General features: G+C 39.1%; 1 protein-coding gene across 26 annotated transcripts in view; it reads left to right on the top strand.

Moving 5' to 3' along the window:
- TCF7L2 (transcription factor 7 like 2) overlaps positions 1 to 26,317 on the top strand; it is a 248,517-nt gene that overhangs the window by 74,409 nt on the left and 147,791 nt on the right. For all 26 annotated transcript variants that reach the window (XM_042456236.1, XM_042456241.1, XM_042456239.1 and 23 more), the window contains exon 4: positions 20,696 to 20,797. In XM_042456236.1, coding sequence (XP_042312170.1) covers positions 20,696 to 20,797 — 102 coding nt within the window. The remainder of the gene's footprint in view (positions 1 to 20,695; positions 20,798 to 26,317) is intronic.

Here is a 26,317-nt window from a genome sequence, read left to right as displayed (position 1 = left end):
TTATATTTTGATAGGTAAGTTGTTTTGATTCTTTGACATTTTAAATTGTTTTGATACTTTGAAATGTTAAAAAAAAAACAAAATTCATAATTTATGCACTGAAATCTTCTGATATAGGGAAGAATAGCTGTATGTGCATGCATACATACATTATGGTATATGAAAGTCTAGCAGTACATAGAGCCAGTGTGGTGTAGTGGTTTGACTGTTGGACTACTGGACATCAGGGTTCAATTCTCTTGTCAGCCATGAAAACCCACTGGGTGACCTTGGGTGAGTTACACGCTCTCCTCATTCCCCCAGAAAACCCTGTGATAGGTTCGCCTTCGAAGTCGACATAAGTCAGAAATGACTTGAAGACATACAACAACATAGCTGTACATGCATACATACAAACCCAAGGCAACATTAATATCATTGAGCTATCCTATATGGCCACTTAGACTCCTTAACTCCAATACAAGTTTCTGATGTTCTGCTGTATTCATTCATTTATTCATTTATCCATAGGGTTCATCTTAAAGAAATTATGTAAAAAATATAATCTGGTCCATGCTTCAATGGGCCTAAACCCAGATGTTCACTTGTATACTGTTTCTAATCTAGACCCTTCGGCTTTATATCCAGTTTTCAAGACAGGGTCTAGAAGTCATATGTGTAAAGCTGAATCTGTATCTGTTGATGTAGCTATTCTAAAACAGTGTCTCATTAGTAATTAGAACACCACATTTTCTATCTGCATTACTCTGATTTGCTTACATTTTCAATAACACTTAGGTGAAAGGTAAATTCCCTCCAAATCCTTTTCCAGCACCCCTTGGCACAAGTATTGCGCAGATGTACGATGTGAAAATTGCCAATGATGCAGCGGCAGGCAGACTAGGCCAAGATGGTTTGGCATAGCATATGTCCAATTGAGCTGAAAACCACTGAATTCAGTACTGCTTAAATAAGATTTTGGGCTCTTTTTCTGTAGCAGAGAATTAAAGTCTCTTGGGGGAATGAAGCAGCAACTTCTTGATGCTGAATTTGTTTATTCCCAAGGAAGATAGTGGTAATGAGAGATGGTTTTAGCTTGCTAGTTAAAAAATGTGGAAATGCTCCTCTGAGGTAGTGCCTATGATCCCTGGGAGGATTATATATCTGAGAAGGCTTACATACCTCCAATTCCATGAAATTTAGACTGCCTTGTGACATTATTTGAGGTATAGATGCATATATGTTCAACTAGTCATATCTTTTCAAATACATGCTTATACTGTAGTCTTATGTGTTCAAATATGGTTTAGACAGTCTTATCTGTTACATGTGCACCACATTCCCCTGTTTTTCTCTCCCCAGCCTTTTTTTTAATTGTTCCATGTTACAGGTATATTTTATGAGTTCCTAAAAATATTTTCTGTTTTGAAGGGTAGAAGAATAAACCACTTGGGTTGAGTGGGAAATGTTTGATATTACAACACTTGCATTCTTGTCCAATTACTTTTTGTTGTAGCATTTTTTAAAATTCAGGCATGTTGACAGGACATTTCAGAGCAAGAAAGGAACAGCTGGATGTCATAAAAAGAGTCCCTGGGTGCATCTATGCTGTAGAAATAATGCAGTTTGACACCACTTTAACTGGCTCCATCCTACAGAATTCTGGGATTTGTACTTTTGTGAAACACCAGCATTCTTTGGCTTTGTTTTCACCACATAATGAATTCAATTTGACACTGCTTTAACTGCCATGGCTCAGTGCTATGGAATTATGGGATTTGTAATGTACTAGATATTGAAACTTTTCTGTCAAAGAGCTCTGGTGCCCCGCCAAACTACAGATCCCAAAAGTCCATGGCATTGAGCCATGGCAGTTAAAGGGATATCAAACTGCATTATTTCTGGAGTGCAGATTCCATAAGCAGGAAAGGCTCAAGACCTTGCAGAACTACAACTCCCAGGATTCCATAGGATGGATCAATAGCACTTACAGTGGTGTCAGACTGCATTATTTCTACAGTGTGGAGGCACCCTTTTTCATATTTCTGTCTTAGTTCTTGATCCCTCTGCCCCTTGTTCTTCTTTCCTGTATTCCTTTCCACTTCCAGATTTCTTATCTTCTTGTAATAAGTCACCATTCCAGAGGCAGCTTCTTGTGGCCTTACAGCTAAAGGAGGCAAAGAGGGAGATAGAGAAAGAGAACAAACCCAGTTGTTCTGCCTTGACACTCATCTTAAATATCTACTGTGATAACTTGGTTGCTCAGGAGTGCTGATTGGTCAGCAGCAGCAGCAGCTATCAGAAATCTGTGGAGGTCTGCATACATCACTGCAACTGAAACTTTTATCACCACCACTGCAGGAGAAAGACTTTCATTTGGCTGTGCCAGTCCAACAAAGTATTTTATTTATGTGTTTCCAAGCCCTTAAAAATTCTTTTAGGGTACATCAGTAGGGAGTTAATAGAAACTTTGAAATAGGAAAAATGCCTGTGGGTTAAGCAGAAAACCCAGTTGACTGAATTGAGCAAAAAGCTTGTAATGTTGTTGATAGGTCATTTGCCGAAGGGGGAGCTGAATGGATTGGATTCCATTCCTTCCAATAGTAGTTGCTCTTATTTATTTTATTTTATTTTACTGGAGAGGAGTTATTGCCTACTTCTGAAGGCTAACTAGAAATGTCATTCAGTGAGACTATATTAAAGAAGAAACAGATGATTTTTTAATTGTCAACTTAATCATTAATCAATATTGTTGAATTGTAAGATCTAAGCAACAGCTTCAAACAAGGGATTGATTTAAAGTGTGTGTGTGTGTGTGTGTGTGTGTGTGTGTGTGTGTGTGTGTGTAAGCAAGTAAATAAGTAATAGATACTCTTCTTCAAGGAATAATTTAACTGAAGGTTTGAAAGATTAGGTAATGTAGAAGCCTGACTGTACCCTGTCTTTGCTATACCAACAACAGAGATGAAATAGAAAGAATCTTAATCTTTTCCCAAATACTCTTCAAGAGAAGCAATTAAAAAAAAAGTCACTTCCTTAAAAGACTAAAATGTCTTAAGCACAAATGTGCTTCTCTACCTCCTTTGTGCTAAATGGATTATAGGATTTAATTCTGTGAGAAATTTTAAATGTAGATGGGGGCAACTTTTCACATCTTTTAGGTGGGAAAAGGGGATGGAATGTGATATCCGCATCACATTCTCATCAGATCTTTTGCATTCTAACTTGTATTTTTTCTTCTTGTTGTGCTTTTGAGAGAAGGAGGGCTATTGGATCAGGAATATAATCCCAATTGGAGTTTGGTCTTTATTACACTAATCTATAGTTATAAGGAAAAGGGGAGGATGCACATGGCTATCGTGGGCCAGGACATCAATATGGTTTCTCAGGATGTAACCTATATTACATAAACAGGTATTAATATTGAGCATATGATATGGATATGACATATGGTCTCCGTTCTTAGTTTGTTTCTAAATACATATTTGCTCTCAAATGTTGCTTAAACTTGCTGTTTGTTTGGTACTGGTAGGAAAGGAACTTGAATGGATTTATACACAGATGCCCACTGATGAGGAAAAGATGTTTTTAAGGCAAAATGTTACTTGGCAGTGACACAAACTGGAAACAATTTGATACAAGGTTAAATTTTGTTTAAAATATCCATTCCTTCCCTCTTTAAAGAAATGTCTGGCTGTATATAGTAGTAATGTTGTTGTTGTGTGCCTTCAAGTCATTTCCAATTTAAGATGACCCCAAGGCAAACCTATCATGAGGCTTTCTAGGCAAGATTTGTTCAGACAGGGTTTGCCATTGCCTTCCTTTGGGGCTGAGAGTGTGTGACTCACACAAGATTACCCAGTACTATGAGGTAAAATTTGAATGGGAGTATTGTCTAATTTTAGTTCTAATTTATTTTGTCTTGATAAAGTGGACATTGTTGGCTACTGTTAATTTTTCTGTCTTTTCTGTATAGAATCCCTGTACAGTAGTTTATTTTATTACTGGCAGAAATGTATTCAAGGCAAACAAAATTTGACTTGTTATATTATTATAGGAATGGAATGCAACCCAGGATTTCAATTCAGATAGCTGCCAACTTGATTTTGGATTCTTCCAAGTCTTTGGGGCCAATGCTAGTTGGACTTCACAAATGCCAGAAACCCAATTTAGAAAATAGATCTTTATGCATAAGCTAGCACCTCTTCCTGTGCCACTTGTTGGATTAGTGACTGCAGGCATATGTCAATTGTACATTTTGTGTGCCAGAATAGATCTCCTGATTTTGCTTCATGGGCTATTAATTTAATTTAATTTAATTAACATAATTTTGAATCACTCCTACTCAATGAATGCTCAAGGCAATGAACAATAAAACAATGAGAAGAGGGGCCCCACTTAGGCAACTTAGGGTGGGGAGGTATGTTCAGAGGTGACTGGGTTGTTGGTGCTGGGATGCAGAATGGAAAGCCAGAGGTAGGGGAGTGCCAGTTTGCTGAGGAACTGGAATAACTGACATGTTGTAAACTTCATCTATGATGCCATTCCCCGATGACTTCATTCATCCTAAGTGGCATTTGTCACCATTCCAAATTTCTTGCAAGTCATATGGTAAATAATATTTAAACATGCAACAGTGCCTGGAGCTCAAAGTCTGTTTCACAGACTGAGATGCTTGCTATCTCAAAATCTTGCAATAATTATACAATGGTAGAATCCTTTAATATTATACAGCTCATAATAATTGACATTTTATGCTCCAAGGATGCCAACCGGCACTGAAATCTCTGCACCTAAAACATATTTTTAAAAACTGTACTAGGTGTTAAATGGAAAAATGGTAAGTTGCCTGGTATGGGGAATGGAAGAGAGACAGTTTGAGTGTTGGACTATGACTCTGGAAACGAGGGTTCGATTCTCTGTTTAACCATAAAAAGCACTGGGTGAACTTGGGGAAGTCACATGCTCTCAGCCTCAGGAGAAGGCAATGGCAAACCTCCTCTTAATAAATCTTGCCAAAAAAATCTCATCATAGGATTGTCTTAGGGTCACTTTAAGTCATAAACAACTTGAAGGCACACAATGACAAAAACATGGGGAATTAGAGGAAGGAATCACTTCAGGAGGAACTGAAAGGGAAACTCTCACAGGTGCCTGTAGATTTTTCTTCATAGCATTGTCTGAGTAAAGCAAATATGAGATTAGGCGAAGCTATAGCTGACTACTCCATTTCTCCATTGCTGAGAAAGGGGAGTCCCTCTGCCCTGAAGACAGTTGCTTAGAGTCCACAGATAGAGGACAATGATGGCAGGTGTCCACATTCTCCCTTCTGAAGTACATGCTTCATTTAGATTCCCAGAGCCTGAAAAAAGCTCATGCGTGGTGTACTGAAATCCTGATTTTAAAATCTGGCCTCTCAGTAGTACGTTAAGAAATAATTTAGTACTGCCAGCTGAAGCAGTACATGAAAACTGTGATGGGTAAGTTGTCATATTGGACATACAATTAGAAATGCATTTTGAGACAGAATATTTTCATGGTGTTTCTCTCTTTCCAGTAAACACTCAGCTCTGTGTTAATATTTTTATTTAAACAGGAGCTGTATTGTGCCAGTTCCTCCCATCGCAGCCCTGCTTGGATGCTTGCTTTTGCTGCCTTTTCCCCCTTCTTTCTTGTTCCTTCGTTCTTTTTTTTTTCTTCCAATTCCCTCCTCCCCACCCTTGTGCTCTCTTTTGGCCAGGATTTTAACATATATCACAGGCTGGTAGGCTAAGAGCCTGGGACTTCCCCTCACCACACTTGGAGCCTTTGATCTTTTGCTTTGGAGGTAACATCAAAAGGATGGCTGAGAAAGACAGCCAGGCTGTGAAGTTCAACATTCAAGTTAATAGCTTGACTGAAGGTTGTGCTGCATTGCTAGAGCTGTAGTAAACATGGGCAATTCAGCAACATTTCCCTGGAAATTGACCCAAATGTTTAATATTAAAAAAAGCCTTCATTTGCATTTGGATGAATGACAGACACTTTTTTTTAAAAAATGAAATTTCTACAGTCGTGAACACTAGGCAATAAAGAACTCAGATAATTCATGTGGAATCGTAGGCATGGCATTTAGTGATCATAGCAACCTGCCTTGTCTAGATATTGTGCCTCAGTACCTGGCCCTCCTATTTACACAGATTGGTTGTCACGTTTGATATTTCCTCTCCCTCATCAATATGATCACAGTAGTTGAAAGTAGTCAGATGTGGATGATAGTAGTCAAAAGGTTTGCAACACATATCCAGTCTATAGCCCAGAAATGCTGAAGAAAACACACCAACAGGTTTCTGGATTTCTGAGAATTTCCCTGAGATTTCTTTTTTTAAGGGCACATTTCTAGACCTTCTACATATCAACAGTGGGAGAGAGAAAAGGAGAAGCTCAGAAAAAAGGAGAGAATCTTCAGCCTGATTTCAGCTTTTCTAGGAGAGCCAGTGTGACATAGTGGTTTGAGTGTTGGACTACAACTCTGGAGATCAGGGTTCAATTTCCTATTTGGCCATGAAACCCCACTGGGTGACCTTCGGTGAGTCAGACACTCTCAGCCCCCAAATGACTTGAAGGCACACAACAGCAACACTCAATTAGGCAGGCAAATATTCTCACCTGGTACAAGTTACTTTCCTGTGTTCTGAAATAAAGTGCAATATTATTATCTGTTGCAATAAAGCAGTGGTACTCAAAACTTTCTACTCTTGGGACCCCTCATACATCTACATGTAGATGTTGTGCGTCCCCCACTTGATGTAATATATGAATAAAAATATTTTGTTTATTTTGTGTGTCTATTTTCATCCACACATTTATGTATATTAATATTTTAACATTTTATAAGAAAGTACAATTGTTCAAATTAAAAGTTTTATTTCAGTAAATTCGACATCTAACTCAATGCATGTGTAAATTTTACACATAAAAATGTTGGGAAGAGGAAGAGAAGGGGATCAGGACCTCCCAAGACTTGTGACCCCCTTGAGCTATCCTCGTGTCCCCCCTATGGGTGCCATCCCACCATTTGGGAACCACCACAATAAAGAATGAGATTTTGCAAAATTTTGTTTGAATAATATTCAAGACTGTCTTTGTTAGGCAATATGGGCCAAGCCAGTGAAAGGCATCATGTACCTATGCATGTTATTATGCATAGGTCATATCTGAGTAGTAGGTCAGTGCATGAAAAAATGTTCACTGTTGTGCATTCTGAAAGTGTTTGAATTTCCTTGGGTTTCTTTGTCTTCTAAATGAAGGCCAGCAGAGTTAAAATGCTAATAATCTTTGTTCTTTTTGTTTACCTATGTGGATGACCAGAGGAAACCAGATGTTTGCTTAATGCAATCAGTTGACTTAGTACAAATCACAGGTACTTCTCCCAGCAGTGATATTTGTGAAGGCAGAGCAGTCAGATTTTCTTTCCTCCTACAGGTAACATTCTGTAAACATTCTATAAATTCCCATTATATTTCCCGAGGGAGTCCCCTTGCCCCAGTAGATTAGCAGCCATTAGATCTTTGAATATTCTTTACTAAAGTCTGGCATTACATACTTGTGAATAGTAAGCTCCTTATGTACAAGACTGCAGATCATGCTGCCAGGACCTTGTGTTCAAAGGTCTTGTAAGTCGAAAGGTCCCTAAGGTGACTGCCTGTGCCATGCAAGCAAATGTTTGAATATAAATGCCCCTATGAAGATAGCATGAAACACATAACTCTCTCTCTCTCTTTCTCTCTCTCTTTGTGTGAATGTCTGTGGTTTGTGTGTATTGCAGACTCATTTGTTTCTCATGCCCATTTTGTTACTGTAATATATTTTTTTCTATTAGAGAGTTACTATCTAATTATTATGAAAGAGTATGGGGTACGGGTTAAATTATCTTCATTTGTCATTTCACATATGTAAGTTATTTACTCTTCTAATGGATAGGTATTAACTCCTCACTATGCTTCACCTAGTCAGTTGTGCCTATGGTTTGAAAACTTAGTACGGACTCTTATAACACATAAGATTATAACATGTTATTAGACTGGAGCTGCTGCTTTACTGGCTGTTCAGTAAATACACTGGTATCTCTTGGATATGCCCCGAGGCACTGAAACCTGAGGCCTGCCCACATCTTGAGTTCTACTTTCCTGCTTGCAAACTGCCTCTGGCTAGTAGTGCAGTCGATTCCCCCCTCCTTCCCATTTCCTTTCCTTTGGCCTGCTAATAAAAAGATTTTCTTGTTGTTGTTGTTGTTGTTGTTGCTGTTTAAATTTAAAAAAGGTTGTACTCATATTTTCTCTCTCTCTCTCAATCTCAAGTGTAACACACACACACTTTCCTAATGCACATAGAATCCAAATTTTGGAAGACAGATATATAGGTACATAAGGAGCTAGACATACTGATTCCTTTTTCTTGTCACTTAATGAGTCAGGTGCTGATGCTGTTAGAGGTTTGCCATGAAATACAGACTGATTGTCCAGTAAACATCCCCCACCCCTGGTCACCATTTCATCTCATACACACTGATTTCTACTGTTGTTATCAAATGTTAATGGTGTGGATTACTTTGTGGTGGATTACTTTGGGATAGGAAACCGATGAGAACAGTTTCTGAATGGTTGTCATGATCATGCAACCAGCATATTTGGAGGAATTAAACTTTATTTGTTACCAATTCTGTTGGAAAGTATTTCCACCAGCATTCGGCTTTTCTCCTTTCATAAAGTGTTCCAGACCATTGCTAGATGACTGGCAATGTTTTTGGATCGACACATTTTTATTTTCTCTTTCATCTTGAAGCCCTGTTTATTTTATTTAACATGTATGCTCTTTACCAGTTTATTGCTTCTGAGAGTTGACAACTCTGCCAGTCATAGCTAAATAGTTTTCATTTTAACCTTTATGCGGTAGGGCTATTTTAAGGGAAAGTTACTTTAAAAATAAACAGGGACACTACAATTTCATTCCTGTTTTAATTGTGTGTGTTTGTATTTGCTCTCTTGTGTTTGTATAATGGCAAAATGCGAGCACTCGTTCGTCCTGTTTCCCACTCCTAAAAACCACAGTACCCTAATTTTAAAATAAAATAAAATCAATATCAAGACTAGCCTTGTGGATCGGCTGTTTAAAAACCAAGCTATACTTAGTAACAAATGTATCGTTTTAGTTTATTTTAAGATTTTAAAAATCCAGTGGCTCCTTAGATTACCTCCTTGTCACAGCCTGAGGGTTAGGAGTATTTGGCCCAGAGACTAAGACTGTGGGATAGTGGATTTGGTAGGCGTGACTTAGTGGTCGAGATGCCTGCGGTGCTGTTTTGTCTACTGGGGGAAATGTGGTCAGAGGTTCTCAGAGTCAGTGTGCTTGGCATTCTTCAGTCTGGTTACTAGAGAAGAGTTATTCACATTGCTGTCTCCCTCACCCACCCACCCACACCCTGAAAGAATTTGTCTCATAAAGTACCACAAATATTTGGCACAGGGAAGGAAATGTCCACAGGAAGTAAAATATTAAGGAGTCCCAAATTATGCTCCTTAACATGCTGCCCTCAGTATTTTGGTCATGGCATCTTTCTTTGGAGCACAGGTGAGGCCCAGGGAAAATAAAGGATTTTTTTAAAACCCTGTATAGCATCACTTGTTTAAGTGTGTGTGTATGGCTTTTAAAAAAAATCTTTAAATTTAATGTTTGTTGCTTACTTAGGCATCTCTTAGTCATTATTCTATTTTGATAGAATGGGAATAAACCAAAATAGTCATCTGCCCTTCATGTATTTTAGTTTGTGAACTTATCCATAAGATTGCCTCCCAAGGGGCAAAAGGACCATGAATAGCTTGATTTTTTACACCATCTTCCAATAAACATTTTTGCCTGCTCTTGTATTTAAAAATTGATCCTGATGTTGAAAATACACTCGTCCCCCTACATTTGCGTCTTTGATTTTTGTGGATTTGATTATACACAGATTTTATTAATATGTTCTCTCTAGGAATATCAAGGTTCTCTGGCACAACTCTATGGTCAACTTTAACCAAAAACCGCATTGAAGGACCTAGAGATTCCTAGAGAGAACACTCTGCTAGACATTTGCAGCTCCTCAAATGCAATTTTGTGGTCAATGTCTGGCAGATATTGACCACAGAGTTGCACTGGGGGACCTAGAGATTCCTAGAGAGGTGTTCTCTCAGGTAAAAACATAGTGTTTTTGTTATTTGCGGGGGTTTTTCACATTCATAGGGATCCTGTGCTCCTAACCCTAGCGAATGTGGAGGGATGAGTGTATTTCAAGAATACCACTGATTCCAGATTACTTGCTTTCAGCAAAATAGCAGTATAAACAACGTGCAGATTTCAAATTTCATTTCTGTTTTTAGCCATTTTGGTCAGATCCTTTTAGATGGACAAAAAGAAAAAGAAACCATTAACCTTCCCAAGTGAAACTCTCCCAATAGTTTATATTATTCTAAATGTGAATTGACTCAAATCCTGCTCTTTGTGTTTTGTTGGAAAAGGTTAGCACACATATTATCTGTGTCCCTTGCCCCCCAAACCAAGAGAGGTTGTTTTCTTGGACACTGCTGTTTGTATGATTTTCACCTCTCCCTCCCCACCAGTGGTTCATTTTCCTTCCCCTGTGGTTATTTTTCATTTGAAAGTACTGTGAAATAATCTGGGTTGTGGGGTGTAGGCACAGAGGCTAATGGTCTGTGTTGAATGACTTGGATTAGACATTTGTAGTGTCCTATCAAATCACAAGTGTGCAGAGATAGTTAACCATTGTGTGAGGATTTCAGCCTTCATTTTTACTTTTCTAATGGACAATTGAGACATTCAAGCTTATGGGTTGAAAGGAAAATGGGTGCAAGTGGTTTTGCTGGCCTCCCAGGCTAATGCAGTAGAAGAAGCAAATAGAGAGAAGGATTATTGATGGGGGAAACAACTGCTCCTGAATCCTGGGAGGGAATGTTTATTTCTCTGCTCTCTAGGAGGGATTTGGAAAGAGCTGTAATCCTGGGTTAGGAGTAATTTGTTACAGCAAGATGATACTTGAGTGGCAGGAGGTTTCTGGCTGAGGCAGCAAGATTTTTTTTCTTTCCAGGGGAGTAGCTGGTCTCCTTCGAAGGTCAGCCTGACATAAATCCCCCTCCCTCCCTGTTTCACAACCGGCAAAATTAACCAAAAGGACGCTTGACCTTTTTGCATCAACTTAGGGCATCTGTGCACATACATCCTCCCTCCCTTCACCCTCTCTCTTGTTAAAAAAAAGATTACAACAAAGAATGTGCACAAGAATGAGAACACAGTGAAAAGTTTAAGTTTTCTGCTGGGACTTTAGAAATATTCCCTCCTTCTCCTGTGAGACCAGAATGTTTCTGGCTTTTAATATTAGCTCAGCAATTTCCACACTTTCTCTTCACCCCTGTTTTACTGAGATGACATTTTCTGTGTTAAAACATTGTGCTTATGTTTCTATCTATCTTTCTTTTCTATTTATTAAAATGTGCTTCCTGACCCTGGGGGAGAGAGAATTTTGCAAGAATTTTGCAAGTTCCTGAACTTTTCTGCTTTAGTGTGTGAGTGAGATGTGCTGAAATCTTTGGAGCCAAGAGTTTTGAAGTAGCGCCTTGTTACATTGCAGGCCCAGTCACTGAGGAAGCCACAAAAGATGCGACAGGAAATCCAATATGAAATTTTCTGGGTTTACTTGGGAGCATCTTTTAGCAATTGTTTCAGAATTGCCATTTTAGCAGAAACTGGTAAACAGCAGAAGTTTGTGCAGCACTGTAAGAAAACTGGATTACCTCTGTTAATCTGTGTAGTACTGTATCATCAAAAGATACTGGTGGCACCGGTAGTCTTCTAAAGGTTTTTTTTTAAAAGAAAGCAGATGAAATAACCAATGAAGTACTTCTCTATCACTGTAAAGTATTATACCAATGACAGTAATAGCAAAAATAGAAAAAAGTTTGTATCTGTTCTCTTCTAGATTCTGTCTCTTGACTAAATCTAATCAACGATTCCCAAACAAATATTGTCTGGAAAAATACAACTTTCATTTGCTTGTTTATCAAAGGAAGGATAGAAGATATTGTAAAAGACTAGAGTAGGGACAGACAGACTCTTGAACCTGCAAGGCTACACATTTTTGGCTCCTCTGGAGCTCCAGAGGGCCTCACAGATGGCATTTCAGACAATCGGAAATGATCTTGTATCACTTTCTGGCCACCTTGCATGCCATTCTGAGGGTTCATAAGTGCTGTTGTTATTTTGCAGTTTTTGAGTAACTTCTTTCTCAGAGGTATACTGCAGCAGCCTTCTGAGGATTTAAAAAAAAGTGTTTTAGCACAAAAATTATTTTGTCAGGTACCATACATCAAAAGAGTCATGGACAGAATAGGAAAACTGGTGAGGAAACACAACCTCCAAATGGTTTACAAACCGACCAAGAAAATTCAGCAAATGCTGTGCTCAGCAAAAGACAAGAGAGACCCTTTCACAGATGCAGGAGTTCACCGCATACCATGCAGCTGCGGACAAGTCTACATAGGGACCAACAAACATGGTGCTCAAGCACGAATCACAGGGACCACCTGAGTCAGCTGGAAAAATCAGCAGTAGCAGAACTCGTTATAAACCATCCTGGGCATAAAATGTTGTTTGAAAACACTGAAATTCTGGACCATACCAACAACTGTTAGGTAAGTATGCACAGAGAAGCCATTGGAATCCACAAACAACTGGACAACTTCAACAGGAAAGAAGAAACCTATAAAGTGAACAAAATTTGGCTACCAGTCCTGAACAACAGCAAAATCAGGACTCGGGAAATGCAAATGGAAACCACTCAGGGTCAGGGGTTTTCCCAGCAGACAATAATAACTAATTAAGCAGATACTAATCCTCTTTGCATATCCTCCCACCCTGAGGCCATCAACAACAGAACAATACACAGATTAACATGGAAATCACTCCTCCCTGCCTTGGGTCACAAAGTGTGTGTGTGTGTGTGTGTGTGTGTGTATACCCAACTCTCTTCCATGCCAGCATTCTCTGAAGATGCCAGCCACTAATGCAGGTGAAACACCAGGAATAAACTCTTCTAGAATATGGCCACATAGCCCGAAAAACCCACAAAAAACTGTTTTGTCATAGCAAAAAGAGAGAGAGAGAGAGAAGAAATAGAAAAGAAAATGGAGAAGGTTCACTGGTCACAGGAGGATTGGTGTGGGTCCAAAGGATCACACTAGATCAGGGGTAGGCAACCTTTTTGGGCCGGGGGCTGGGCCCAAAGAACGTCGCACGAGACTTTGGCGACATTTTGGGCGAAAAAATGGTGGCGCCCAGCGCAGCTTTTTGCTGCTCTGGGCACCATCATTTTTTTCGCCCAGCGGCGGTGGCGGCGGTAACCGCCCCCGGTGGCCACAAGGAAGGCCTCCGGGGGCTGGATCTGGCCCGCAGGCCGGAGGTTGCCGACCCCTGCACTAGATCTATTAGAGGGCCATAAGGGGTTCACTACCACACAGTTTCTGCCCATTTAGATTTTGATGTTTGCAACATCATAATTAGAGACCACTTGCTTCTTTCAGATTAGCTAAAGAATACTGGCAGGATTTACAACTACTAATAAGCCTTACTTCATGCCTTTTCTTTTTTTTATTTTTTGTCATCTTAGTGGTTTAGCAATAAATGGTTGATAACATTTATATTTTTGTAAGATGCAATATGAATCCTTACCTTTCCAAGGTTGGTGGGGGGAGGAACACCCTGTCCTTTGCCATTTTAAGTGTTTGCTTTCCCACCCCTATGATGACAATTTAAGTTTTTAAAGACAGCTTTTCCTTTTTACATTTTGGTTAAATGCCTGTACTGCAGCTACTCACTCAAAACTACAAGGTTGTGAGTTCAAGACCAGCAAAAGGGCTCAAGCTTGACTCAGGCTTGCATCATTCCGAGGGCGCTAAAATGAATACCCAGATTGTTGGGGGCAAAGCTTACAGTTGTAAACCGCTTAGACATCTGGAGATGGAAACCTATGATGCTCTAAAACAAGAATTCTCAACTTTCAATCCTTCAGTTTTGGACATAAAACTACCAGATTCTCTAACCACTGGCCATGCTGGCTGGGTCTTCTGGGAGTTGAAATCCAAAAAATTTGGAAGATCAAAGTTTGGGAACGACTGCTATATAAGACTCTAGAGAAACAATAATATTGTACAGTGGACCCTTGTTATACGTTGGGGTTAGATTCCAAAATCACCCATGGATAACAAAATCTGTGGATGCTCCAGTCCCATTAAATATAATGACATAGCAAAATGGTGTCCCTTATAAAAATGGAAAATCAAGGTTTAATATTTGAAATTTATACTTTTTTTGAACATTTTCAAACCATTAATGCTTGAATCAGTGTATAAAAATCTGTGTATAAGAAGGGCCAACTGTATTATGAATTCCTCTTGTTCTTGACGGTGTCAACAATGAAGACAGTGATCAGGACCCTCATCATTAGCATGAGCTAAACCTTTGCATAAGAATGAGAGAGGTAAAAATAATCTGAGATTCATTTTAAGGGGCCTGTATCAGAACCATCGTAAAACTTGTTTTATTATTCATATTTGAATAATAAAAGAAGTTTTAAGAAGGTTATAATACAGCCCCTTTCTAATGAATCCCAGATTATTTTTACCTCTCTCATTCTTATGCAAAGGTTTAGCTCATGGCAATGATAATGGTGCTGATCATTGTTGTCACTATCAAGAACAAGGAATTATGAGTCCTAGAAAACATATATGTAAAATATTCCTTCCCAAGGTCTTCATAAAAAGAAGAATCTAGAATAGGGGTAGTGGATATAGTTTACAATGATCAGACTAGTTTCTGTTCATTCTATGAGCCCTGATGGCGAAAGGAGCCCTGGTGGCGCAGTGGTTAAATGCCTGTACTGCAGCCATTCACTCGAAACCACAAGGTTGCGAGTTCAAGACCAGCAAAGGGGCCCAAGCTCGACTCAGGCTTGCATCCTTCCGAGGTCGCTAAAATGAGTACCCAGACTGTTGGGGGAAAATTAGCTTACTTGCTGTTCACCGCTATGATCTTTGGAATAGTGGTATATAAATAAAACAAATTATTATTATTATTATTACCAGGCATCTCCATTTTCAGTGCTTTGGGATAGGAACATTATAATAATATACTGCAGGACTGTCAACAATTTTAAGTGCTCTTAGTTCTTTTTCCTCTTACCATCCTATTGCAGTCCTTTGACTGTGGTGCCAAGGAAGCAGAAAACAGATAGATTTTCCCCTGCACCATTCATTTGAACTCCCTGGCCCCTGGTATACATGCATCTGAAATACTATAGGTAACATGTTGCTATGACACATGTCATTTTCATACAAATTTTAAGAAAAGAAAAGAAAATACAGAGTGCAAGAAGTAAAGGAAAGCAAATCACTTTCTCTCAGTTTGAACACTCACCCACCCTACAATACAGCTATCTCTGTAAAATGTTGCAGGTTTCTTTACAAATGCTACCATTATTCTGTATGCCATTTCCATTATATTCAATCCAAATCTGCCAAGCAATAAAGAAATGGAGATTCTGTCTCAAAAAAGCATATACCAACATTTAAACTGGCATAACACAAAGAAGCATATATCTATTCATCAGAAAACTGACAGGTATAATTTCCTACAGTAAGGGATGCCATCCAGTTTGGACATACCAAAATGAATAAATTATAGTTTGTTAATATTAAACAGTAGTCTAAATGAAACACACACAATCAAATTTCCGAATTGAGGTTTGAATTAGAATTCAGTGTGAACTAAATTACACAGTTTTCTTAACCACTGGTTTGTGATCAAAATTGACTTTGGGGTGTGTGCATACCCCTAATTAAAATCTTTTTTCCCCCCACCAACCAATTCATTGGAATTTGCTCCTGGGAATCAGATAGTCTGCATTTTGAGAGGCAAAGCAGAAAAAGACAAAGGATTAGAGACACTGAGGTCCAAAACATACTGCAGAAATAATCCTGTTTGAGAATGCTTTAACTGCACTGGCTCAGTGTTAGGGATTCCTGGGAATTTCAGTTTATTGTGGCACCAGAGGTCTCTGACAGAGAAGGCTCAATGTCTCACAAATCTACAGTTCACCAGGATTCCCTAGAATTAATCCAGGGCAGTTAAAACAGTCTCAGACTGGAAGATTTCTGCAGTGTGCTTTGGACCTTATAGATCTATCATTTCAGGTCTTCAACTCCAGCATCCAGTGCCAAAGCTGGAATTCTGGCAGAAAAATTAGGCTTGATGATGGTGGTGGTGGTTATCATTTTCCTGTTTCTACTTTTTATCTTTGCAGGCATTTGCAAGTTGGAGGGCCCTCTTCCTCATATTTACATTTGGTCCTGAAAGAATAGAATTTCCTGCTATTTTATGTAGGAGGAAGGAAAGGATTTACCTCTCTCCAGTAACAGGACAACATTGTCTTTTTTAAAAAATGAATAGATGCATTCTCCTGCAAGAATAAACCTGAGAAGGCAATTACACATTCCCCTCCTAATATATGCTGTGTAAGGGCTGTGATGTAACCCTTCCTCTGCCAAAAGAATCTTCCCCTTCTTCAGTTTCCAAACTAATACCTAAAGTATTGTGCATGGACGATGGGGCAATTACTTGGCAGTTCATTCCATTGTGCAAGCGTTGTTGTGGAGAGGATTGCTGCTGCTGCTGCTACGTAATTCCATAGCACTGCTTTCTCTTTCTCACTGTCTCACCATCTGGATTGAGTTAACTCACTCGGCAGTAGGACTGAGTCTCATTTCCTCCAACCAGTAATGTTATATAGGCAGTGATCCTGGCCTGCCCTAACATAATTGAAAATTATGTGTATTGTAGACTTGCAGCGCTGAAATGTAGACTCGTAAAAAACTGGGGCTCAGGTAGCCTGTGGAGATTGGATTTGGCACACAATGAAGCTTTTATGTAAAATAAGACTTATAAGCCACCACATTAATATTGTATTATAGCAATGATAATTCTTGGTCAGAAAGACTTTGAGGCAAGCTTGAAGCTGTTGAACAAAGCAAATGTTTTATTCTTTATCAATAAAGCAAGGTCTTTTTAGTAGGAAAGAGCTAAAATGAGGTGGGGATGGAATGACTGAGGTATTCATGAACATTCCTTCTCACTAAATGAAGCCCTGGCTTTTTTGGGGGGCGGGGGCTTCTGTTTTAAAAGATATTTTAAAATGCAAATGGTTTGTTGTAGAGAAGGCATCATCTTTCAGATACATTAAGTAGACTCATATCTGGCATTCACACAATAATGACAGCAGTGTTTTGTTTTAAGGTTTTGGTTTAGGTTTTTTTGAGCTTGAAAAACCTCCTTCCTGGACTATAATTCCCAGAAACTACTAGTCATCTTGGCTACCAGGGAATTCTGTTTTTGTGATCTATCATCCATCCAAGAGCCAGCATGGCATAGTAGTTTGAGTGTTAGACTATCACTCTGGAGATCAGGGTTTGATTCCCTGCTTGAGAATAAAAACTCATTTGATGACCTTGGGCAAGTCACAGTCTCTCAGCCTCAGAGGATGGCAATGGCACCCCCTCCCAAAGAAACATGCCAAGAAAACACAATGATAGGTTTACCTTAGGGTTTCCATAAGTTCAAAATGACTTGGGGGCACACAACAACAACAACAACCCCCCCCAATCCATCCATCCATCTAAAATATACTATCCTGTTTCCAAATTCTGGCTTTCTGCTGCTCCAATAGGTCTCCTTCTCCCCGACTTTCCTTTTTTATCTAGTCCTAGGAATAATGGGTGAATAGAAAGATTACATTTATAACTTGTAGGATCTAAAATTTCCACTGCTTATATCTAGAAACATCTGAGCATAGTGCTGGTCTTTGACCATAATAAACGTTTGTATTGTTATCATATTGAAGTTGCACTGTTCAGTGGCAGGATGGATTGGGGCTCCACGTTACAAATATGTTTTGAGGATCTCAGCTTTTATTCTTTTTTAAAGTTCAGGTTTGAAACAGTTTATGCCATTGAAGATAGGCTTGAAAGTATGTGACTAGCAGCTATGTATCCAGAAATGGGACTTTTATCAGATTTTCCAGTGAGCAAGAGGCTGATTTCATCTCACATACACATAAGAAACAAAACTAGAAGAAAGCTAAAGCACTATATAATTTGGGTTGATTTCTTCTTTATTACTAGACTAGAATTTCTGTTAGTTCTGACACAGTGGTTTGAAAGCAAAAATAAATAAATAAATAAATAAAAAATTGAAACCTGTTAAAGAATTTTAAAAATTGATTTTTAGGGGTGGAAAAAGTCTCAGCAAATAGAGACTCGTGTTATTCATATAAAATGATTATTTCTGAGGAGGATGAGAGTAAGATTCTTTTTGGCAGCTGAAGTTACATTTAGACACAGATCTGATTAGTTTGTTTCTGAGAAGCAAGAGGGGAACTGAGTTTCTATTTTTGCTAACCTGGCATCTGGCTACTCTGCTAAGGCTCCCAGTAAATATGTATTCCATTGTGTGACATTTACTGAAGTACTTCTGCATTTAAATTCTCTTTAGTGAACTGCATAAAATGTCATTCTATTTAAGAAGGATACTTTTTGCACCCTCCTTAACCCTGGAGTTGATAGTCACTTCAGCCTCATTTTAGCAGCAGCCATTCTCTTGAGAGGTCAAACATGTGGTGAATAGGTTCATACTGAGAACTTGGGAAAGTAACTGTCTTGGACTCCAACACCTTAAATCTCCTCAGCTGGGAGGTGTAACCCCAAAGTTATTTTCGCAAGCCTTGCTGCTGTTTATGCATCTGTTTGAATGCCTCTTCTTATTACAGCAGAACTGACAAATACAAATCTAGCCTGTATGAAATTATCTTAAACTAGCCATCTCTCTGGTCTGATAGTATTATTTGTGTGTGTGTGTGTGTGTGTGTGTGTGTGTGTGTGTGTTTCATGCATGTGCTTGCATTTTTGTGCGCGTGTTTTGCAGAGATTGTCCAGCCAGTAAAGTCTGGTAAAAAAGCTTCCCTGGTGTTTGGGCTGAAAAGTGGCTGGGTAAATTCAGCACATTCTTTCTTAGTGGGACCTGTTTCCTGTCTTAATTCTGAACCCTGCCTACTGACCTCACAAACCAGAATAATCCTTGGCTGCTATTGTTGGAGGCAGTGAGCTGTACCCTATTCCTGCTTGTGTATCATGAACAGGATTGTTTACTGAGTCTCAGTTTCATGGCCAATCCAGCCAGTGACTTATGCAAAGTCATTTAAGGCTGGGAGGTTGCTTTGGTGTCATGGGGCCACATGCTCTCCAAACCTTTTATAGCTTATGCTGATGGACAAGGAGGAAATGATTCTGTTAGACTAACGGAATTCAAATTGTGACAGTCTTTGAGAGCAGCATATACCTGATCGTGTGTATTATTGTTACTGCTGATGAACTATTGAAATGTCTATATATTAATCAGAAGTGTCTGGCTACCCTGTGTTAATTTCCTTTCAACTCTTATTTCAAACAGTGTTGTAGTCTACAGCAACAAATGTTGAAACTATGCCCCCCAAGGGCTTTATAGTTGATGGCTACTTCACTTATTGCAATTTTAGGCATCTATCAACATTATTTTACATGTCTCCTGGAAAAGATGACGATTGAATACAACAGAGAAATGTTTGGAGATAAGTGTATCGTGCAGCGGCCAGAGTATGTCTTACATTTGACGATAGCAAACCTGAGTTTTCCAGCAGTGATATATTTGACATAGAGCTGCAGCTAAATCTGGCTCCCTGACAAGTGTCTATACCTGCTTCTCACAGTTTTGCTTTATGTTAAAGTAGCTCAGATGCACAGTAAAAAAAAAAAAAAAAGAAGATTAATGTAGAATGCAGCCCATTTCTGTCAGGGAGACAGAATTAACTGAGGCTTCCTGTTGAGGATGTACGCTGTGGCAAATGATGGTTGATTTATGCACAGTAAGTGAAATGGCACAGAGTCGGGATTATGACTTAGGTTTCAAAAACTGAAACTGAATACTAGAGCCAAGCCATTCCCAGTACCAGTCCCTTAAAAGAAGGAATGGTGGTTGAAGTAATGCCCATCATGTATGTAGCTTCAATTTTATGAGGAATTTTTAAAGCAGTCATTTTTCAGCTATTATTCACTACAGCAAATAATTTTCAGGTTTAATACAGGATTAGCAAGTGCCTTTAATAAAAAAAAAAGTATAGTATTAAGTGGATTTTCCAGTTCTGGGACACAAAGAGTATTTCTGTTTATTCATTTACGGTAATGATATATATATTCTTTTTGCCCAGTCTTTTGTTCTTTTCCATGTTATTTCAATATTTCTGCAGAAGAGATTTACCATAACATTCCATGTGTGGAAGATAACACTGACATTGCCCTTTACGCCCCTTTTTATTAAATTGTATGAAAATGTTTACTTGCACCACTTTAGTTAAACCCAACCGTGAAACAAAAATATTTCTGTGGGATTTGTTTTACCTTTGCTTTGTTTTTGGTCCTAGTTGTTGCATACATTTGGGTTCCACCTCCTTCCCCGTGTTACCTAATGTTTGTTTATTTTTGAAACTTTTTGCTTTTCTTTTCTGACCTCATTTTTCTTTTTTCCCATTTTTGTTCCCTCCATCCAGTATCTCCAGATGAAATGGCCACTGCTTGATGTTCAGGCAGGGAGCCTACAGAGTAGGCAAGCTCTCAAGGATGCTAGGTCTCCATCTCCAGCACACATTGTTGTAAGTAAATTAAGAAGCATGTCTTTTTGTTTGTATGTGTGTTTTCTTGGGGGTAGGGGATGGGCAGTGGTTTAACAAGTTTTGTTTATCATTCCATTTAATTCTCCAGATATTCGTATGATGACATTTTGGGTATACATTCTTAGCCCCCCCCCCCCCTCCCCCGGTCTTTTGTCCATTACTTCTCTCTGTTCTGTTTTAAACGCTTAGAACTTTTGCTATAAAATTGTTATGAGTTTTGTCATCTAGTTAAGCTTAAAAAAAAGGTTGGGAGAAAAAAACATTTCATAAGCTTCTTATTTCCATTTTTATTGCAAGAACTTTTAACTCCAATGAATTTTTAAAAAATACTTCACTTTTTGGAGCATTGGGGATTGATAGGAGACTGTGTACAGTCAACCCTCCTTATTAATGGATTTTTAATCCATGGATTCAAGCATCCACAGCTTGAAAAAAAAAGTATAAATTCCAAATATCAAACCTTGACTTTGCCATTTTGTATAAGGGACACCATTTTACTATTCCCTTGTATTTAATGGGACTTGAGCATCTATGGATTTTGTTATCCTTGGGGGGGGGGTCTTGGAACCAAACCCCAATGGATAACAAGGGCCCACTGTACTTGTATCCTGCCTTGAGAGAAAAGCAAGCTATACTGCATCTGAACAGGGTTACAGTCTGAAAAACATTAGGATTTTATTTTATTTTATTTTAAAGTAGAGACATTTTTATGTATTATGTATTCATTCATATGTACATCTTCACAGGAATTGGGGGAACAGAATGACAATTAAAACAATTCTTAACCAGTTCTAAAGCATAGTTCATTTATGTGTTTAAGATAGCTACTAGAGTGATAAAACCCATCTATGGGAACAATTGTTTGAGAAATGCCTAAATACCTAATAAATCAATGTGTTTGTGCTACAGTGGTACCTTGTTTGTAACTATTTTTTTTAAAGAAGAACATTTTAAGGACATTGGCCACGTGTCATCTAACACTTTCAAGTGAAACTAATTTCAGAGTAAGAATACCCAGTTCTGCCCATTTGAAAGCAATGGAGATTTTGAAATGGTTAATCTGTTCTGGGCAGATGTGTGCCTTTTGTTCAGCTGTGCTGATAATCTCTGGAAGATAGTTCCTGTCTCAGACATCACATGAAACTGTAGGCTGAGAAACCAGGGCTTTCCTCTGCAGCCAGGTGGACAGGGGAGGTGAAAAGAGGATGAGAGTATGTTTGGACTAGTGCTTCTTCAAATGGCAAGAAACTGTGGCTTGTTGAAGCAAATGGTTATGCTTGAATTTTTCCAATTTATGGCTTTATGGAGTATATTTTTAAAATATGTTGCTATCATTATATTTCATTTATTTGATTTTTATAAATTGAAAAAAGTGAGTACTGTAGAAAACAATACCAGTTCTGGATTTAATGAAAAAGTATTAGAGAGAACTATTTTAGATTTGTAGCTGATCAATTGAATACCGACATTGGTCATTACAGAAAGTTCCTAACTTTGCATGTGTCTTTTTTTCTTTTTGTAGTAAGGGTGTACTCAAAATCTTTTCTGCATGGCAGACAGGGTAAAAATGTGTACATAAATGTGCTGGCTTACAGTATGGCAACCTGAGGCTGTTGTCTCTCTGTGCATAGTCATTCACTAACACTGACTCGGCACAATTATCCTGCTGTTGCTAGGAGTATGAGTAAGCTCTGCATATGAGAAAGGCTTGCATTTTTGCTGAATAGAGCTGAAACCAGAAACCATACTGCCTATAGTGGCATGATGAGAGGAAAAGAGGGTAGATTCTGTAGACTGTGTAACATACCCTTTTCTGGCCAGGGAAGGCAAGGAAGGAGAAAAATCACTGAGTCACATGGGAAAGGACACAGATTCAGAAAACGACCTTGTTCCAAGGCCTTGTGGGTTAGTGGACTGCCCAGTGTATCACATTTATTCCATGGAGCTGACGTTCCCCACCCATTTAGCTAATAAGGCATTGATACTGTGAATCTAGTAAGTGTACTGATCTGTTAGCATCTTCATTTCCCTGGAGTGCATCACCTGCAGAGCAGACTTTGGGGTAAACAGGAAGCTGGAAACAATTGGAAGATGACTGTGAGCAGTGGGGGAAAAATTGCTTCATAATGGTAGTGTGGAAGAACCAGTGGTTCAGGGATGAAGACTTCACATTTCCTTGGGAATTTCCATCATTTGATAGATAAGTTCTTAATCAAAATCAAAGGAAAGCCTTGTTAATAGTAAGCCACATCATGTCTCATATTGGGGAGAAAGCATCATATAAATCAATAGTAAAACAAATAATAGTATTTACTGTATTCCTTCCTATAAGAATCAGAAACCAGCTTCTTCCTGGACACCCTTATGTGAAAGGAGTCATTTTTCTCTGTCTGGTATAACTCGGTTATCATGAGAGAAGCACTAAGTTCTCATATGGAATAAGTAGTAGTTCTTGATGTGGAAGATCTTCAAGAAAGTTCTCAGTTTTCCTTTCTAATGTGCTATTCAGATGTCTTAGAATCTTTTAATTTTAGGCATGTTACAGACTGCCCGTTTGGGGCGGCCTGTATCTGGCCCTTTCCCTACCAGATCGGGGCCTCAACTGCCACAGCGGCAGCCTCTGAGGCCCCGATCCGCCGCTTTCCAGGCTGCGGGGAAGCGGCGAAAGGCCGCTTCCCCGTGGCCTGGAAAGGGGTATCCTTGGGGCTTCATGCCCCAAGGACACCCGACGGTGGCGGGGAGGAGGAGAAAGGGGCTGCTTGGCCCCTTTTTGCCTTGCGTCGCTGGCACAGCCGTATAAAGGCCGCGCCAGCGATGCAAATCCTAGAAGGAGCTCCGTTTCAGAGCTTCTTGCTGCACCGCGAAAGGGGTGCCCTAGGCGCCCTTGTGCGGTTTGAGGACATCATGTCCACGGCGCCCCGTTTGGAGGCGGCGCGTTCGTGACACCCTAATGGCGGCACCCATCTAGAATGGGTGCCACCATTTTTTTCGTACTGTGTATGTACTAGGGTTGAGAGCGTCTGGAAGAGACGTCCCTGGGCAACCCTAGTACATACACGGTACATACTTTAGGCGCCTTAGTTTTATTATCATTTTAAGAACATGGAAGAGAAGCCTGTCTCAGTGAAACAAAAACTTATGTATTACAAGTATATTTTCTTTTTAATGGCAAAACTGTGCAAAACATTAGACTTCCAGAGATGTTCTTTCCTTTACAAAATGCTTAATCCCATCGTTGTGCTTCATTCTCCACCCTTATGTGCATTGTGCATATTGATAAAAGATTCCATAGAAATATAAGGTATAAATGGTTCTTTAGAATTTATAGTTGAAACAGGATCTATCATTGTGGTGCCTGAGGCTTTTTGGTACCAGTACTTGTGTTTCTTTTAAATTGTTAACACTGAATATAAGAAATCTTGCTCTTTTGCACAAGTCTGTATGTTGTTATGCAATGAATAATGAACAATGCACAATCTTCTATTTATTCCATCAGTTAAAAGCTGAATATTCTCTTACAAGTAAGTATTCTAAATGAAAATGATTGCATATTATCACAGGATTAGAAATTCCTAATATAGCCTTTTGGGGTATTTTTTGGGGGGAGGGGGTATTATGTATTTATTTATTTTTGCTAAACCAAGTTTCAAGTTTCCTTATGCCTGAATAAAATCATGCCAGGCCAAAAATATTGTTGTCCAATAAAAAACAGATACACCCCATACAAAACTTCAGAACATTTCAGAGATTCCTCTGATTTAACTATGGTGAAGACTTTTGAAACCTATGTAAAATTTATCTTAGGGTGTGTTTACAATGGAGCTATACTGGATTCACCTGAATTCAGAAACAAGCTGGAATGAAATGGGATTCTTCAAAATGGGTTGATTCCCAAACAAGAATATACCTAAAGATATTTTTTCTTAGCGATTTCAGTTTAGAAGAACCCAGAGACATTATATCTGTAAACAATGATGCATTTCTCTCTATTCTCTTTGGAATTCCTGGTGGGCAGAAAACTGGGTAAAAATACAATTACTGTTACTAAAGCTATAAAGCAGATGGTGCAAGGTAGAGAGATTTAGGATGGAGAGAAGGCATGTAGTTTTTACCAGCAACTCTACCTTCTAATTAGAGGCTTTACCAGGGGTCCCCAAACCTGTGCTTTCAAGCAGGGATATTAAAATAATAAATTCTAGGACTGATCCAGTGTCCAGTGTGCTTTGGTAATTTTGCCCCTCAACAGCTGGACTAAAGTAGTATAGAGTCTATATTACTTGGGAGTGTTGAACACCCTATGTTTTCTTGGGTGATACTAAAGTTTCTTTCCTCCTTTTTCTGCCACTATGTGTTCAGTGTCTATCACCCGCACTGTCATGCTTTCTATAACTTTGATGCTAATTGAGCACAAACCAAAGAACAGCCTTATACAATCAGCCCTTCTTATACACGGGTTTTAAATCCACGGATTGAAAATGTTCAATAAAGTATAAATTTCAAATATCAAACTTTGATTTTCCATTTTTTATAAGAAACACCATTTTGCTATGTCATTATACTTAATGGGACTTGAGCATACATGGATTTTGTTATCCACAGGGGATCTTAGAACCAAACCCCAGCGTATAACAAGGGTGCACTATACTATTTATGTAATTTATCATACATAACTCCTACATATATCCACCTAATATTTTTGCCTATGTGACATATGCCAATTTTGCAGATATTGCAAAAAGAAATTAAAAACAAATGAAAGGGGGGGGGGTTTAAGGGAAAGCAGTTCACCCTCCTCCCATTTGAATGCTATTTCTTGGCAGTCCCCGATCCAAATAATATACAGACCTGACCCTGGTTAGCTTTGAGTACAACTTAGGGGCTGTACACACAGCCCCGAAGGGGTGGCCTGGAGCCGCCCCTGTTACAGCCAGATTGCGGCTGCGGCAGCTGTACACCGTGGCCCCAATCTGGCTTTTGCTGCTTTTTGCGCCCTGCAAAGGGCATGATAGCTGCATTGCCATGGCTTGGCGGCACTCCTTTTGTGCTGTGTTGTATGTACGCAGCGTCAGAGGAGCGCCATGACTCTGCCCTGGGGGCGGAGCTGGGGCATGCATCGTGGAGACGCTTTGCCCCGATTCCACCCCCAAGCCCGCCCAAACGGTCAATCTGCACAGCTCCTAAGCTAATAGTTCCTCCACCCATGAAACCCTATGAAACACAATGAAAAAACAAAATAAACCCATCCCCCGATATATAAAAGTTGCTCTTCCTCAGAATTCCCTGGACCTCTTCTTTCTCTAAGATTAATCATTTTAGAATGGGAAACTGTGGTGAAAATCTCACCCAATCCTGTTAAAAACAAACAAACAAAAAACCTCTAGAAAATTTATCCACAGTTCTCTTTAAAAAGAAAAATATGTAATAGAAAATTTCTGAAACTTAGGGTGGGTTACAGACCGCCGAAAAGCGGCGGCCTGCACCCGCCCCTTTCCTGGCCGG

This window comes from Sceloporus undulatus, chromosome 3 (genome assembly GCF_019175285.1).
Source record: "Sceloporus undulatus isolate JIND9_A2432 ecotype Alabama chromosome 3, SceUnd_v1.1, whole genome shotgun sequence".
Taxonomy (NCBI): domain Eukaryota; kingdom Metazoa; phylum Chordata; class Lepidosauria; order Squamata; family Phrynosomatidae; genus Sceloporus; species Sceloporus undulatus.
This window is presented reverse-complemented; position numbering and strand designations above follow the sequence as displayed.